Source organism: Zootoca vivipara, chromosome 7, assembly GCF_965207765.1.
Source record: "Zootoca vivipara chromosome 7, rZooViv2.hap1.1, whole genome shotgun sequence".
In the NCBI taxonomy this organism is placed as follows: domain Eukaryota; kingdom Metazoa; phylum Chordata; class Lepidosauria; order Squamata; family Lacertidae; genus Zootoca; species Zootoca vivipara.
This window is the reverse complement of record NC_142590.1, coordinates 73,310,767-73,326,907: the sequence shown is the minus strand read 5'-3', so window position 1 is coordinate 73,326,907 and position 16,141 is coordinate 73,310,767. Positions and strand designations below refer to the sequence as shown.

The 16,141-nt window shown below is 43.8% G+C and overlaps 1 protein-coding gene across 2 annotated transcripts in view; it reads right to left on the bottom strand.

Annotated features, from left to right (window-relative positions):
- The window catches only part of RPN2 (ribophorin II), a 30,443-nt gene extending 14,752 nt beyond the window's left edge, over positions 1-15,691 (bottom strand). For both annotated transcript variants that reach the window (XM_035122282.3, XM_035122283.3), the window contains exons 1-9: positions 15,644-15,691; positions 14,322-14,515; positions 10,278-10,373; positions 9,507-9,682; positions 8,036-8,111; positions 7,014-7,148; positions 3,309-3,485; positions 1,834-1,952; positions 759-864 (exon numbers count right to left, since the gene is read on the bottom strand). In XM_035122282.3, the coding sequence (XP_034978173.3) occupies positions 759-864; positions 1,834-1,952; positions 3,309-3,485; positions 7,014-7,148; positions 8,036-8,111; positions 9,507-9,682; positions 10,278-10,373; positions 14,322-14,515; positions 15,644-15,656 (1,092 nt within the window). In that variant the 5' untranslated portion in view covers positions 15,657-15,691. The remainder of the gene's footprint in view (positions 1-758; positions 865-1,833; positions 1,953-3,308; positions 3,486-7,013; positions 7,149-8,035; positions 8,112-9,506; positions 9,683-10,277; positions 10,374-14,321; positions 14,516-15,643) is intronic.
- Positions 15,692-16,141: the final 450 nt, after the last annotated feature.

The following is a 16,141-nucleotide window of genomic DNA, read 5'->3' as shown; positions in this document are numbered from 1 at the left end:
TTCTTGTTTCAACTTTATATTAAAAGCCAAATGTTAACAAGGAAAACACAGCTCCTCTCCACACCTATAGCATTAAACCTAAATGAGCAAATAGGCTCATGATTTTAAAACATGATCTTTCAGCAAATGCCACAAAAGTCAGGGGTTGAGAGGTCAGCAAGCAGTACAAAATACAGCAAGTCTTTTCAGAAGAGGGAGGTCGCTTCCTACATGAGAGAGATAGCTTGCTTGAGAGGTGCCTTTTTTTATGTTTGAACCCTTGCCTGCAGAGTTGCTGGGCAGTTTCTCTATTTGTGCCTCCAAAATAGACTCCTTAGTAGTTGGACTCCAAACTGACACCAGCATGGCTAATGGTTCCAGATGAAGAGAGTTGTCGCCCAGCAATATCTGGAAGGTCATAAGTTCCCTCCCCTCTGTACTATAATTTTGCATAGGAAGATGTGGAGTTAAGGTCAGGGGTATTGAAATAGGGTGCTAGGTGGGTCCTTCCCCCAAATGAATCATCTCAGGCTTTTAAATCCATGATGGAAATGATTGGTGTTTTTTTATTTAAAAAAATTGTCTCTGTTTATTTTTATCTTTTCCATCTTTCAATATTTTATTATTTTGATAAGTTACCCTGACAATGTTTTTAACATCGCGGGGTGTGTGTGTGTGTGTGTGTGTACAAATTAGGAAAATAAACATTTCCAGCTAATGTAAATCAACTTGGCTCCAATCAATGATTATGAATACTCCAAATGCACTCATATACCCACCTCAACTTTGTTTGCAATAAAGCGACTGTCCCCATCGACACTGATCACAAAATCATAATACCCACTGGCAGGCTTGGAACGCATGAAATTCAGCTCAAAGGCATTTCTGTTAACAGAAGAACAGTGGTAAAATTGCAGGATACTGGTAGCCACGTGTCCAACAAAAAGTCATCAGATGGTGAGATGATGCTCCTGGAACATATCGCTTCAAATAGCAAGCCAATGAAAAGAGAACCAGCTAGATAAAATTGACAGAGGAAAGCTACACCGATTCAAATATTGTTGTTGCTGGCATCTACCTGTCTCGCAAGACAATGGAGTCTCTGGGGGTGAAGCAGCACCAAAGTGACCGAAACAAACAAAGAAAGGTAGAGTCACCAACTAAGAACATAACAGCCACTGGATCAGGCCAATGGGCCATCTATTCCAGCATCCTGTTCTCATAGTGGTTGACTAGATGCCTGTGAGAAGCCTGCAAGCTGGATATGACCTCAACAGCACTCTAGCCCCTTGTGCTTCCCAGCAACTAGTATTCAGAGGTACAATGCCTCCAAAGGTGAAGGTAGAACATAGCCAACATGGCTGGCAGTCACTGACAGCCTTCTCCTCGATGCATCTGACCAATTCTCTTTTAAAGCCATCCAAGTAGGTGGCCATCACTGCCTCCTGTGGAAGTGAGCTCCATAATTTAAACTATGTGCTGCATGAAGAAATACTTTCTTTTATCGGTCCTGCATCTTCCAACATTCAGCTTCATTGGATGTTCTGGTGTTATGAGAAGGGAAAAAGAAATCACACACACAAAAAATATCACAAACCTGGTTGATGCTTTTGGAACATGGAACAAATAAACAAAGCACCTGATCATAGCCTACAGAGTTGTTCTACTCTGAATTTGGAACAAACCCCAAACAAAATACTAGTTAAGTAAGAATATGCTTGAGGAACGTGTGTATTTTCTATCTGCCCCAGTTTCTCTCATTTCTTCCTAGGGTACCAGAAATATAGACAATTCAGAACAGAGACTGTCTTCTGTACACTGAAGCCAAAATAAAACAAAAATATCTTTCCTTACCCAGACAGGGCAAAGGCAGACTGTTGAAGGACTGTGGCTTTGGTAGCAGCAGATTTTGCATGATCCAAGGTCACACTCGCCTGAGTCAGGGGCTGTGACATAACATTGGTCACTTGGAGCTAGAGAATGAGAAAGGTTTGCAAGATTAGATTATTTCCCACAACCACAGCAACTGAAGTTTATCCACTAGATAGCAGACCCATTTTGTGTGCACATCTGCCAAAGACTAACATCAACTTTTACCTAGCTTTTTTACTGAAAGCCCATTCATGCATCTAGAAGAAGGTGTGAGGATAAGGAAGCACAGTCACATCAGTTCCATGTCTAATATCCACTGGACGGAGCCGGAAGAGATGAAAGATGCTATTGAGTAGGTTTGGCTGAACAGGCCTCCTCGTGACTGGGAAGCCCACTAACTTAAGATTTCCTGATTGGGAGCAGGCTTGTTAAGTGCCCTCAGGTGATTCAAGCCTCCTCAGTCCTCCTGCTCAGTGCAGAATGGGCAACGGTGGAGCATGCATACAGACTTCCCTCCATAGCTACCATTTTGTTGTTGTTGTTGTTGTTGTTGTTGTTGTTGTTGTTGTTGTTTAGTCGTTTAGTCGTGTCCGACTCTTCGTGACCCCATGGACCATAGCACGCCAGGCACTCCTGTCTTGCACTGCCTCCCGCAGTTTGGTCAAACTCATGTTCGTAGCTTCGAGAACACTGTCCAACCATCTTGTCCTCTGACAAGATGGTTACCATTTATGTGATTTAAAACACACACACACACACAATGAGGGGCAATATTTTCATTTGCTCATTTGTAATTCTATAGTGGTACCTCGGTTTAAGGACGCAATTGGTTCCGCTCCCCGAGCAGTACTTAAACGGAGCGCCTCTTCCACGCAGGCACGAAGCGCCAATAGAGCGCTTCTGCACATCCGTGCGCTGTGGAACCCAGAAGTGCGTGGAGTACTCAAACTGCAGCGGACTTAAACCGAGGTATTTGTACAGTATGCCCCTTTTCCACAAAAAGAATCATGCTCAAGGCAGCTTGCAACAAAGAAAACAGGAATACTTCTCAAAGTGAACCATGGTAAGAACAATGTTGTAGCAACATAATAGCAAATACAACAACATACCGAAACATTTCAGTACTACAAATTAACAAGATTACATCAACAACATTACACCCTCTGGCAACTGGAAAAATAACAAGGAAGCTTTAGAGTTTCACCTGGATCCTAGAAACCCCCATTCCTATTTTTGCAAGTTCCAAATTTACACTCTGCTCTATCATGTAGGCCAGCCCTCTCTATCTGACCCCTGAAGCTCTTGAATACACTTTGGATAGCGCTTCATGACCCTGGGCATGTAGACTGCCCCTGATTTACAACACGGTTTCAGTGCTCTCTTCCCTAGGCAGCTGTTTTAGTTCTCCGACTCAGGGGAATTATAGGTCAAATTAACACAACTGATCAGAGTCTCACCTTAAAAATGGGTTGGTGGTGGGATACGGCAGCAGGCCCATCAGGGACTGCAATGACTGGCAAATGGTAACGATTCTGGGAAAGGGAAGCTGCAGCACAAGCCACACTAAAAGCTTCAGAAAGAATCTCGAAGTTCTTCTTGCTGAAAATTGCATTCACCAGCTGGATGATTTGATCCTGAAAAAGGAAAAATCATAAAACTATGATGCATGTGCAGACCAAAGGCCCTGGAAGCCATTGAGTTAGAGGAGAGGAAGAAAGAGGGAGAATCAATGTAATGTTCTCTTTTAATGGAGAGTAGGCAATAGGAATTAAGACAAGAAATGGTTTTATTATAGAAAGAAGTGCAGTACAATAGGTTATCTCTCCTTTAGCTAATTTCTCACTCTAGCCTTGCCTCCTGTTTGGGCCTAACTTCCTAAACTAGATATGGGTTGTTCCCTTAAAGTATAGTCACATTTATCCCTACAGACAACAAGGAAGAAAGTGTTTGGGGGGTGATGGGCAGAATTAGTGGGGGAAGGGCTGTAGCTCAGTGGTTGAGCACATGCCTTCTATGTACAGTACAAGGTCCCAGGTTCAATCTCCAGCTTCTCCGGGTAGGACTGAGACTCCTGCCTGAAAGGGCCACTGCCAGTAAACAATACTGAGCTAGATGGATCAATGGTGCGAATCAGTATAAGGCAGCTTCCTATGTTCCTATTACTGGTTTGTGCACCCCATTTCCTCATGTTCCTGCGGCTCAGTAAACAGTCTTCAAACCCCTAGGAAAGATCTTCTTTGGCCCAGATAATTCACCCCTGCCATCACTGTTTCAAACGGAATGGCAAATTGCCATACCCTACCATGGGTTCAAGGGACCCAGGTGGCGCTGTGGGTTAAACCACTGAGCCTAGGGCTTGCAGATCAGAAGGTCAGCGGTTCAAATCCCTGTGACGGGGTGAGCTCCCATTGCTTGGTCCCAGCTCCTGCCAACCTAGCAGTTCGAAAGCACGTCAAAAATGCAAGTAGATAAATAGGAACCGCTACAGCGGGAAGGTAAACGGCGTTTCCATGTGCTGCTCTGGTTCGCCAGAAGCGGCTTTGTCATGCTGGCCACATGACCTGGAAGCTGTACACCGGCTCCCTTGGCCAATAATGCGAGATGAGCGTGCAACCCCAGAGTCGGTCACGACTGGACCTAATGGTCAGGGGTCCCTTTACCATGGGTTCAAATATGGTAATTCCTGAAACTGGCTTGAAAACTAGCAAATCACCATGTACATGAATGGTGCAAAAGGCATTGCCTCATTCAGTTAAAATGAAGTTGTTTCCTTTTAACATTGGTTATTATTTGAAACAAAAGAAAATTTACATGCAAAACAACAACAACAACAAGCTTCTGACAACATAATTTTTAATCCATACTGAGTAATTATCTTTAATGGGGCCAATTTTGGAATTTGTTTTTTTTAATTGTTTGATGCCTAACAGGCTCTAATTTTCCACCTTAGATTTGCCTGAATGATGGTGTCAAGCACAATGGCAAAAGAGTGTTTCCACATCAAGTTTTTTTTTGCAGAAAAAAGGGTGACTGTTAGCTCCCCATTCATAACCTGGGGCATTTTCAGCCTATTATCATTTATACTATGAATTAGAGTTGCTAGACATTAATTGTATTTTCAGTTCAGAGAAAGAGCTTGATGATTAGGATCTTAACCTACCATGGGGAAAAACATGTCCCAGGGGAAAGCACATAAAAGCTCTACAAGTCTGTCTCTACTTTGTGAGGTCACCAGTTAAGGCCCTGATCAATCATATTTTTTAAAATCAGAAACTCATTACAGTACTTCCTGTTAAATTTATTAAAATGCACTATTTCCATCATGTCACTATGGCATGCCCAAGCACATGTGGCATTTTAAGAAACTATTATCTATTTGTTATTTTATGCTGTAAAAATAACTGTTTGCCACTAAAGTTCAGAAAATGGATTCGCTTTAGATTAGAAGTACTGGCTTTCTTTCTCCCTGCCCTCAAATAACCACAAAACGTTTCCTGCCCCAACTCACACGCAAACACACGTTAAAGTTAGCTTTGCATGCACTGGAATGTACAGGCGATCACATTTCCTTTGGAAAATTCTGAATATGCTCAGAGCAAATTTTTGATCTAGATTTTTCTTCTCTACTGTGTGTGTTACAGGGGTGAGGAAGGACTGAAAACAGGGACAGACACACCTAATCCAAAACTGTCATTTTTTAAAGCTCTGCATGATTGAACAGACACAACGGGTACAATCTAGGTATACCCCTGCACTGCTCAGTGGAGTCCCATCTCCTCTCCTTTCCCCTATCTCCATGCATAGGCATGAGAATATTGCACCAGGCAGAGAGAAGAGGTGGGAATGATTTTAGAAGGCAAAACTCCCTAACCTCCTATACATCATGATGCCTGTGGTAGAGGGTGGGGTGATGCATGCCACAGAGTTCTACTGAGTTACATCAGAATCTTCTGAATGTAGGAGCTGCACCCTGGTGGGAGTTGCTTGTGTCCACTGGATGCAGCCATTAGTGGGGACACTCTAACCACTCTGCTGTGCTCATCATCAGGAAAATTCATGGGTGGATATGTCATAACCTTTCCAGGCCCATCCATTAAAATACCAATGCCTTGTTTCCTTATTCCAATTATTTTTGGCCTGCGGACTGTTAAGAAGTCACTGGTACATGTGGACCAAAGCGTCATATGTGCTGCAAATGCACAGCCAATCCTTTTCAGTCAGATAAGCCCTACGCTGTTATTCTACCTCTGTGCTTTACACCCTTCCATTACTAAAGATCAATAGAGTGGTACCTTGGTTTAAGTACACAATTGGTTCAGGGGAGCCGTACGCTCCCCGAAAAGTACTTAAATGGAGCAGCGATAGCGTGTGTGCGCAAAGCGCTGATAGAGTGCTTCTGCGCTTGCGCGCACTGCGGAACCCGGAAGTAAACACTTCCAGGTCCGTGGAGTACTCAAACCGAGAGTACTCAACCACAGCAGATGTAAACCGGGGTATGGCTGTACAGCTACTCTTCTGCTACAAGGGAATATTAACATTTATTTTGATAAACCCAAGAAAAGCTGTTCTGAGGTCTAGCTAAGAGAGTGGTTAAACCAGGGGTCCCCAAACTTACCCGGCTTCGGGCTGGTTCCTCTGGTGCTGATCGCGCAGCGGGCTGGAGGGCGGGGGAACGCGCTCCCATATGCGCACGCAGTCGCTTTTTCTGGTGCGGCACGGCACCGGAAATGCCTTCTGCGCATGTGTAGGCGTCATTTCTGGTGCACTTCTGGGTCGGTGCGGCACCAGAAATAGCTTGTGCGCACGCATATGGGAGCACGTTTCTCCGCCCTCCAGCCTGCGCACAAGCTATTTCTGGCGCCTCGCCGACCCAGAGATGGCCAACCGCACTGCAGCGTGCCGATAAGAGTGGGCGGCGGGGGTTGTTGGGGCCACACAATTGGCTCACACGGGTCGCATCCGGCCCCCGGGCCTTAGTTCGGGAACCCCTGGGTTAAACGATGGCAGATATTACTTCACCCCTTCATGCAGCAGTCCAAATTCTTCTACTTCAGGTTTGCAGTTTACACCTGAATAAATAATTGTTCACACACATCCTATCCAAAACCACACACACATTACAGTACCGTAGATCAGGGAAAGCAGCAGCATCCAAAGAGTACCTCTTTCATTGCTGGCTCTGTCCCTACGTGGTCAGAGAGTTGGTATGTAGCAGCCAGAAACAATGCAGTTGCTTCAAGTCCTTCTTCAAACTGCAGATACACCCCTCCAAGGTCATCCAGTCGGGCAACAAGATCCTAGAACAAGATTATAACAAAGAACTTTGCAGCAGTTGAATGACAGCCAACAGGGCTGCATTCATACAACCATTTATTCAGTTTTCCTGACATTTCCCTGATTCTTATACATTGTATTTGAACTTTCACATGACGCAAAAGCCACTTCCAGAAATATAGCAGAATGTAGCACAAGTTTAGTGCTTATAGTGCTATGTTATTTGCAAACTGATTTTTTTCTGGAAGCAAATATGAAAACGAGCACCATGCAGTCTCTCTGCCACTACACAGGGTTGTTATTTATTGAGCAAGATTTATATACCATTTAATTACTGTCACGAGGATAAAGTTGCTTTTTAAAGGAAAGCTAGAGTGAAGTATGTGACAGTTAGGTCAAATGCACACAATATATTTAAAGCACATGGATTTTAAAGAATCCTGGGAGCTGTAGTTTCTTAATGGTGCTTGGAACTGTAGCTTTGAGGGACAAACTACAGCTCCCAGAATTTTTGGGGTGGGGGGGCAGGGAGCATGATTGTTACAGTGGTATACATGCACTTCAAATGTATGGTGTGGATGTGTCATTAACAAATTCCATCATTTGTGGAACCTTGGTTATCTTTTAACAGGAACAGGGGATTCTCTGTATTGGCCCCAAATTATAGAATACCGTTCCCTGACTGAGACGACTTGCCTGGCTGTGTTTTTGGAAAGCAGACTATTCCTTCCATCAAATATTTGAAATAGATGGAAGCTGAATCTGTTTGATCTTTCCTGTATCTTTGCATGGTTTTGTAATAAATTTAACTGTTTTACAGCATGGTTTTTAGTTGATTTTATATTTTGGGTCATGTTGGGGCTTTCTGAGCTAAAGGGTGGGTCATAAAAATAAATCCTGTAATAAATACCTCTATCTCTTCCACAATGCCTCTTAAGTCAGCCTGCTGGGACAAGTATGAAGCAGTCTGCAAAGCCTGAATTGTTCTGAAATAACAGAAACCAGAGTATGAGGAGGAGAGAAGACTAGATACAGATATAATTTTCACCAGTTTAAGAGCAGACTGCTGGCCTCATCAGAGGCGTCAAAGATATTCGCCAAGAACAGAAACATCAAATAAAAACCACGAACTATCACTGTCTGTTGAGTCAGGGAATGAAAGTGCCTTTGACAGAGGGGATGCATGGAATGGTACAGACCTTTAGCTGACATCTTATTGAATTAGAAGAAATTCAATATTATTACCTAGGCTAAAGATTTATTTATCTAACTAAGAAGATTTACACAACACTTAATAAAAAAAACTTTCCAAGCTGTTTACAATAAGTGATACAAAATAGTCATAAAAATACCAATAAAATCTGTGGACTTTAAAAACAAGTAGACATAATAAAACTACATGTCTGGATGGGATCACCTAAAGATAAGAGTTCTAATCAGGCATCAAAAACAGCACAATGAAGGAGCCTACCTAAAACTAGTATTTTTATTAATAAAAATAAAACCAAGTCAAATAATGTTCAGATTTCAATACTTTACATGTGGTCACTGAAGGAAGATTGATTTTAATTAGACACATAGCCTAAACTTCCTCTTATTGTCTCTCCCTGTACCCCACACTATTAAACCAGAGATTCTTAACATGGTGCAAATTGATGGTGGAAACCAGTCTATATGATGCAGGGCCATTCCTCTTTCTCTCCCCCACCCAATAGGCTTGCCAGAGATATGAACAGAGTGCTTTTGAAATTAGATCCTGTTTCAGTAGCCACTAAGAAAGCCAGCCCACTATTCTGAACTGGGCCATAGTCTCTACAATTAATGTGTCCTACATGTGCCCCCCTATCTATATACTACTATATTATTATTAATAAATAATTAATAAATAATTTTTATTTATACCCCGCCCACCCCAGTCAAAGCCAGGCTCAGGGTGGCTGACACCAATAAAATCACAACAGGGCGTAAAAGAAAGAAAAACAATTAAAATACGGGTTAAAATACCGTTTAAGTTTAAAATTTAAATTCTAAAAATAATAAATTACACACACACACACACACACACACACAGAGAGAGAGAGAGAGAGAGCTGAAATGTGTATAGCAAATCCTCCCTTCCTTGCTAAAGTCCAGGAACTGTTTCTTGCATTAATCCACAGTGCTGTTAAGAGCTTATGCTAAAAAAATAATGAAAACACGATAGCTGAGGCGTTCCTCCAACCCTAGTCTTTTAACCAGTGCACCAACTGGTTATTATTATATTGTACCTCCAAATATACAGATACATTTACAAATGAATTACAAATGCAAACATGCAAGTGGAATGACAGAAGGAACCCACAGGCAAGCAAGTTAACTATTTCATTTCCTAAAAGACTTACGCCAAGACGTTCTCTTCCTTGCTGAGACGAGAAGTCAGGGCAGTCAGGGCTTCTTGGGAGGCAAGAGGGAGCCCAAAGCCACTCAGGGCTCCAACAGCATGGTAGATCTGGGTGACGGAGGAATCTTCGCTGACAGCGGCAAGTAGCAGCTCCCTAGTTTCATTTGAAATGGCAATCTAAGAAAGATAAACATTGTCTCATTGTTAAACAGCCCTCTTTCCCACCGTTAGTTTTGCAGTATTCATAAGCCATGGTCAGAAATGCTCAGCAAGGGATGCAGGTGGCGCTGTGGTAAACCATTGAGCCTCTTGGGCTTGCCGATCAGAAGGTTGGCGGTTCAAATCCCCGTGACTGGGTGAGCTCCTGTGGCTCTGTCCCAGCTCCTGCCAACCTAGCAGTTCGAAAGTACGCCAGTGCAAGCAGATCAATTATTACCGCTGCAGCGGGAAGATAAACGCTCTGTGCGCTCTGGTTTCCATCACAGTGTTCCGTTGTGCCAGAAGCGGTTTAGTCATGCCGGCCATATGACTCTAAAAGCTGTCTGTGGACAAACGTCGGCTCTCTTGGCCTGAAAGTGAGATGAGTGCTGCAACCCTATAGTCACCTTAACCTGGACTTAACCATCCAGGGGTCCTTTGCCTTTACCTATTTACCTATGAATTGCAATTTGATGGTAAGGGCAAGGAGTCCTTCAGACTTGCCTGTCTCAGGAAGACAAACGTGCACAACAGGAGAATTAATACTATTTCCTCTACAAAGAATTAAACTCACCTCACATCCAGACAATGCCTGGCTGGCCTGTGCAGCATAGAAGAGGGAATCAACACTATTGGGGTCCACCTTTGATTTTATGAAGTTACAGGCAGCCTGCACATACACACAAACAAAGAAATATAAAATTAACCATCCTGACTTTACACATGCAGGTATTACATTCAATCTACAGATATCTACTGATTCAAAAGGGAACACAAGTGTCACTTAAGAATACAAAGAGAGAGAAAAAAATAGCAATGATTATTAGAAGCAATTACTGAGGAATATATTCAAGGTGACCAAATAACAAATGAAAGACTTTAGCACAGAAGAATTCACAAATACATTTCCCAAGACTATAAACACTTGTGCAAACCATCAGATGCAAACACACCATCTGATTTCCCAAAGCCACATTCAAAACACAATGGAACTTTCTACCATGCCAGTGTCCCCCGCCACCAGAGAGAGAGAGAGAGAGAGAGAGAGAGAGAGAGAGAGAGAGAGAGAGAGAGACAGACCTAAACTGGTTTGTTTTTTAAACAAATGTGGCTTCTCTAGTAAAAGCCTAGAGTGCACAGAGTGGAAGGCCAGGGGCTAAGTGGCAGAGCATCTACTTTGAAGGCAGAAGGTCCCAGTTTCAAGCACCTGGTGAGGCTGAGAACGCCCATGTCTGAAACCTTAGATAGCTACTGCTACTCATTGTAAATGTACTGAACTAGATGAGCCAATGATCTGATTCAATGTAAGGCAGCTCTCTATGTTCTTATGACAGTGTTCACAAATCTAAGTGCAAATCTAGGGCCCATCTGGTACATTTGCTGGCCTAGGGACCATACAGCTTATTAAAAGAGCACATGCTTTGTATGTGCAAGTTCCAGTTTCAGGTTTTTTTTGGTGTCTGTGGGGTGGGAGCTTGAAGAGCAGGTGATACCCCTGTTGCTTATTATCAGCTATTGCTCTTTTGCACCAGCACTGCCAAGGATGAGAATCAAGGGCCTCTACATGAGACGAGAATCCATCTTGCTCAGTGATGTCCTCACTGAGCTACCTCTCTTAGGAAGGCAGCATCATAGCAATTCCTCATGTGGCTGATGGGTCTCAAATGAAAGCAGGCATGAATATCAGGGGGTGGGCAGGTTCTCTTTTTCCTAGGATGAGGCTGCTCCCTCTTCAGGTTTGTTTGAATTTGGCAAGCAGAAAGCAACTGGGAGGAGGTATCAAATGGATGTATTTAAGTGGGGTAATTAAAGTAATTCCTATAATGTGCAAATCTGGCTACCCTACCCCCATTTGGGGAACACTAGACTACATACATAAAGACAGGACAAAAAGGAAGCAGGTTAAGCTTTGGCACCATCTACTGGTGGAACTCTGTTACAACACCCAAGAACTTCAGCACAAGATAAAATACTTTTTACAATGCAACAGAAAACAGCTACCTATTTGAAATAGCAAAAAGGAGGCAACAATTGGATTTTTAAAGTAGCCTGAAGAAGTGATAAACAAAAGTAATAAAAAAGCAGCAGGAAAGGACCTTAGTTTAGGGCACTTGCTCGGCATGCAGAAAAGTCCAGGTGCAAACCCACAGCTTAAAACCCTAAAGAGCCACTGTCAATGTACAGTGGCACCTCGGTTTACAAACACAATTGGTTCCGGAAGTCTGTACTTAACCTGAAGCGAACTTTCCCACCGAAAGTAATGGAAAGTGGTATTTTTTAAAAAAAGATTTTTATTAAAGTACAGGAGAATTTTTACATATATTATATTCTCTCCTTCCAATTTTTAATTTCCCGTACCACTTTTCCTTTCCCTTCCCACCCCAAGGGGGAGGGAAAGTGGATTAATCCGTTCCAAATGGACCGTGGAGTACTTAAACTGTAGCGTATTGTACTTAACTTGAAGCGAACTTTCCCATTGAAAGCAATGGAAAGTGGATTAATCTGTTCCAGACGGGTCCGCGGAGTACTCAACCTGAAGCGTATTTAACCCTAGGTATGAGGTGTAATTGGTTCCGGAAGTCCGTACTTAACCTGAAGCGAACTTTCCCATTGAAAGTAATGGAAAGGGGATTAATCCATTCCAGACAGGTCCGCGGAGTACTTAAACTGAAAATACAGTGGTGCCCCAACTTACGAATTTAATCTGTTCCGAAGGCACCTTCGTAAGTCGAAAAATTCGCAAGTCGAAAAACGCCATTGGAAACGCAATTTCCCATAGGAATGCATTGGAAACGGAAAAAATCGTAAGTCGAAGCAACCCCATCTAAAAATTCGTAAGTCAAAAAATCCCTATCTAAAGCCGCTGCGGGGTTTTTTTTGGATGTTGAGACATTCGTAAGTGCGCGGCCATTACCCCCATTCATAAGTCGAAAAATTCGGTTGAGTCGTTCGTAAGTCGAGGTACCTCTGTACTCAAACTGAGGCATACTTAAACCGAGGTATGACTGTCAATAGTACTTAGCTAAGTGGCTCAACAGTCTGATTCAATAAAAGGCAACTTCATTTGGAATGAATGACCAGCAGTGGGGTGAACAATGGGAGCTGCATTCTAACAACCTTGGTGGAGCCTGTCTTGGGCTCAGGATGCTGTCAAAAACAGCACATTTTCTTTCACTTATGTCCAAGGAGCTCAAGGCAGCAAACAAGACCCCAAGACAGTACACAAGATTATTCACCACATTATTCCCAAACAGATGAGACGACAGTGAGTGGCTCAAGGCCATCTGGTTATCTTCGTGACCAAGTAGGGATCTAATTTTGCATTTTCCTATTTCTAACCCAATACTCTGTTTAAAGCTGCTTCCAGTTCCTGCGTACTCTTGCCCTCGAAAGACTCATATTTAAGATCCTAGCAGTGCATATGAACAATGCTATCTCCTGATCTTTCTGTGTCATGTGGTAGTAGTATTAAAATTTCCAAGCCCTGTCCAAATATCATTAACATTTTTTGTATCGTTGAAAAAGGGATTTACAGTGAATGCATTTTATCTACTGCTGTTGGACACTGAATTACTCCCACAGACAGTATTGTTATGGCTACACTAGTAAAATTTAAACTGGTCACAAAAAAGTTACAGTATTCCTGATGAAATCTGGCTGCCTCTACAACATGTTGGCCATGTTTACTACAGTAAAATATTGTATATGCAATTCTCTCAGCATACAATACCTCCTCTGCATTTCTTGAATTATTTGCTTTTTCATCCTATGCTTTAGGCATGCACTGTGCCAATGATTTCAATAGGATTATGTGTATAAATAACCGATTGCAAGGTAGGGAAGACTTCTGAATTTTGGATGTCACTGCCTCCCATGCAACCTGTACCTAGCTCCAAAGGCTTGGATCCAAAGATCGGTAAGCAGGAGGAGAAAATGCTTATGTGCTTTTTATGAACTATTGCAGAAGCTAGCTAGCGAAAGTTTCCTCACAGTGCAGCACGACGATTGAGGGCAATGCCAGAATTTGGGAAACATGGTGAAGGCTGCAGCATACATACTTTCAAAGGCTATAGAGAGATCGTGAGAATGTTTGTTCAAAAGCTTATTCAAATGGAACAAGTTGGTGCTGCTTTTGTCAGAGAGAACTCCTCCCTCAATCTGTCTCTTTTGTGGTTATCTGCCAATCTCTGCTCTCTTCATGTCACACAAAGAGAGAGAAAATCACAACCATAGACCTGTGCTACATTTCCCATCCTTGCTTTACAAAACAGGATATGCTGCTGATATAACCACATAGCACTGTGATTCAGGAGCTGTGCAAATGCACAGGCAGCAGAGAATGCCTTTAAAAAACCAAACAACTATTACCTGCCAGAGTTAAACAACAGATTCTATCTGAAGAAGTGTGCGTGCACACGAAAGCTCATACCAATGACAAACTTAGTAGGTCTCTAAGGTGCTACTGGAAGGAATTTTTTTATTTTGTTTCGACTACGTCAGACCAACACAGCTACCTACCTGTAAACTGATTCTATGCTGGTTTACCGATGTACAGATACTTACAGCTCATTCTTCATAGCCTGATAACTTTCTGAACTCCACAATGACACATTCTTACCTTTTCATCAGGCACTTGCGCTCCTAATTTGTTCAGTCCTACAATGGAGTAATAACTTCCTTCCAGATCAGTAAAGGGACGCTCCAAGGAAGCTCGTAGCCTCTGAAGATCATGTTTTGTGAGATAATGGCTAGGAGTCAGAGCCTGTAAGCTGGCCACAAATATTAAGGCCAAGATGAAAATGGTGAGATACCCTGGAAATAAAGAAAAAAGAGGTAGGACCCTTAATAGGTGTTTCATTAATGTCTCCATGGAGAATATAGCCTTCCAAATAGCTTTCTTTACTGAAGCAGGTGATTATGCTATCTACCTAGCTATAATCAGACACCTTAGATAGAAGGTCCCACCACATGACCAGCAAACTGTGCAATCAACAAAACAATTTGATGCACATATCATGATTGCGCCTTACATTCCTTTTTATCAACTGTGACCTTTTTAATGTATAAGGGTTTATGTGTTCTCTATAACTGTATATTTGCGTATGTGTTCATGTAATGCCAGTTTCATCCTGCCATTGTTTTCTACCAGTCTGTGGCGAGGGAGGTTAAGAGAAGCAGGGTCCCTTGGTCAGCTGACCGAAATATCAGTGCCGCCACACTAAAGCCACCCAGATGCGGTGCAGTATAATGTGGCACCTGTAATAAAAGCGCCAGTTCATCTGTTTGAAGCTATTGTGAAGTGGGTGAGAGTGATCCGGTAGGCAAACTGGCCCCAAGTTGTAAAGGGCTTCATATACCCATAGCTAACACCTTGGGCTCGTCCAAGTGGCAAATGAGCCACCAGTGCAGACCTCGGAGAGCATGCATTCTATATACTGTAGTGTCAAGGCCTCACTCCTACCAGCGATCGTGCTGCAGCATAGAAATTATTCAGGGTTGGGGGAGAGGAGAGAGAGCCCCTCGCTTGCATTTCAACACGAGCTGTCTGCTTCCCTGCAAGGCTCCTTTCGTCTTGGACAGGCAGAAATCCGGCAGGGGAATATCTTATATCCTACCACCCAACCGACGCGCTGGGCGAAGACTTCACCGGCTGCATTTCTACCTGCTTACAGGAAGGCAAGGGAGCGCTGCAGTCTCCTCACCGGCCTTGCCCCCCCCCCATGTGTATGTGGGGTTGGGGGCAATGAGAGGGTCGCAAGCCTAACGGCAAAGCGCCATAGCGGCCCTTCCGACCGTGCCAAGGCCACTCCGGAGGCCTCCCTGAGAACTCTGCGCCCCTCGGTGTCCAGCCTCTCCACAAGCGAAAAGAGAAGCTGCTCTTTCGACAAGGCCGCAGCCCCTTCCCCACGCCGACGCCGCCACCTCAGCGCCGCTCCTTACCCGGGGCCGCCATTATTCCGCCGCTGCCGCCGCCGCCTTCCACACGCCAGGGTCCAAGGAGAGCCCCACTTCCGCCCGGAGCTCTGGAACGTACCATTCATCACGACAGCCGGGTGCCAGCCGTTCATGGAGCAGCCCCTGCGCCCGATTACCTCTCCCCCTCCGTGCCTAAGAAACGGTACGGCAAACCGCGGAGATGCGAACTTCGGGGGAAATAAGTGGAGCGAAAGCTCAGCTACTTTCCTCTCCTTTTTTTCTCCCCCCTTCCCATTCCATTCATGGTACGGCCCCTGCTACATTGCTTCTAACAAAAGGGAGGAGCGGCTGGGAGGATGTGTACTCCGCTGATTGGCTGATGGTTCCGTCGTTCACACCGGAGGAGGCAGATTCAAAGAGAGCAGGAGGGAGGCTTTGGAATGGCATGAGCTGGAGGGGCGGGGTTCGGGTGTAGGGGGCGGGGCGGAGAAATAGCGCGCGGTTGAGGGGAGCGGGCAGGAG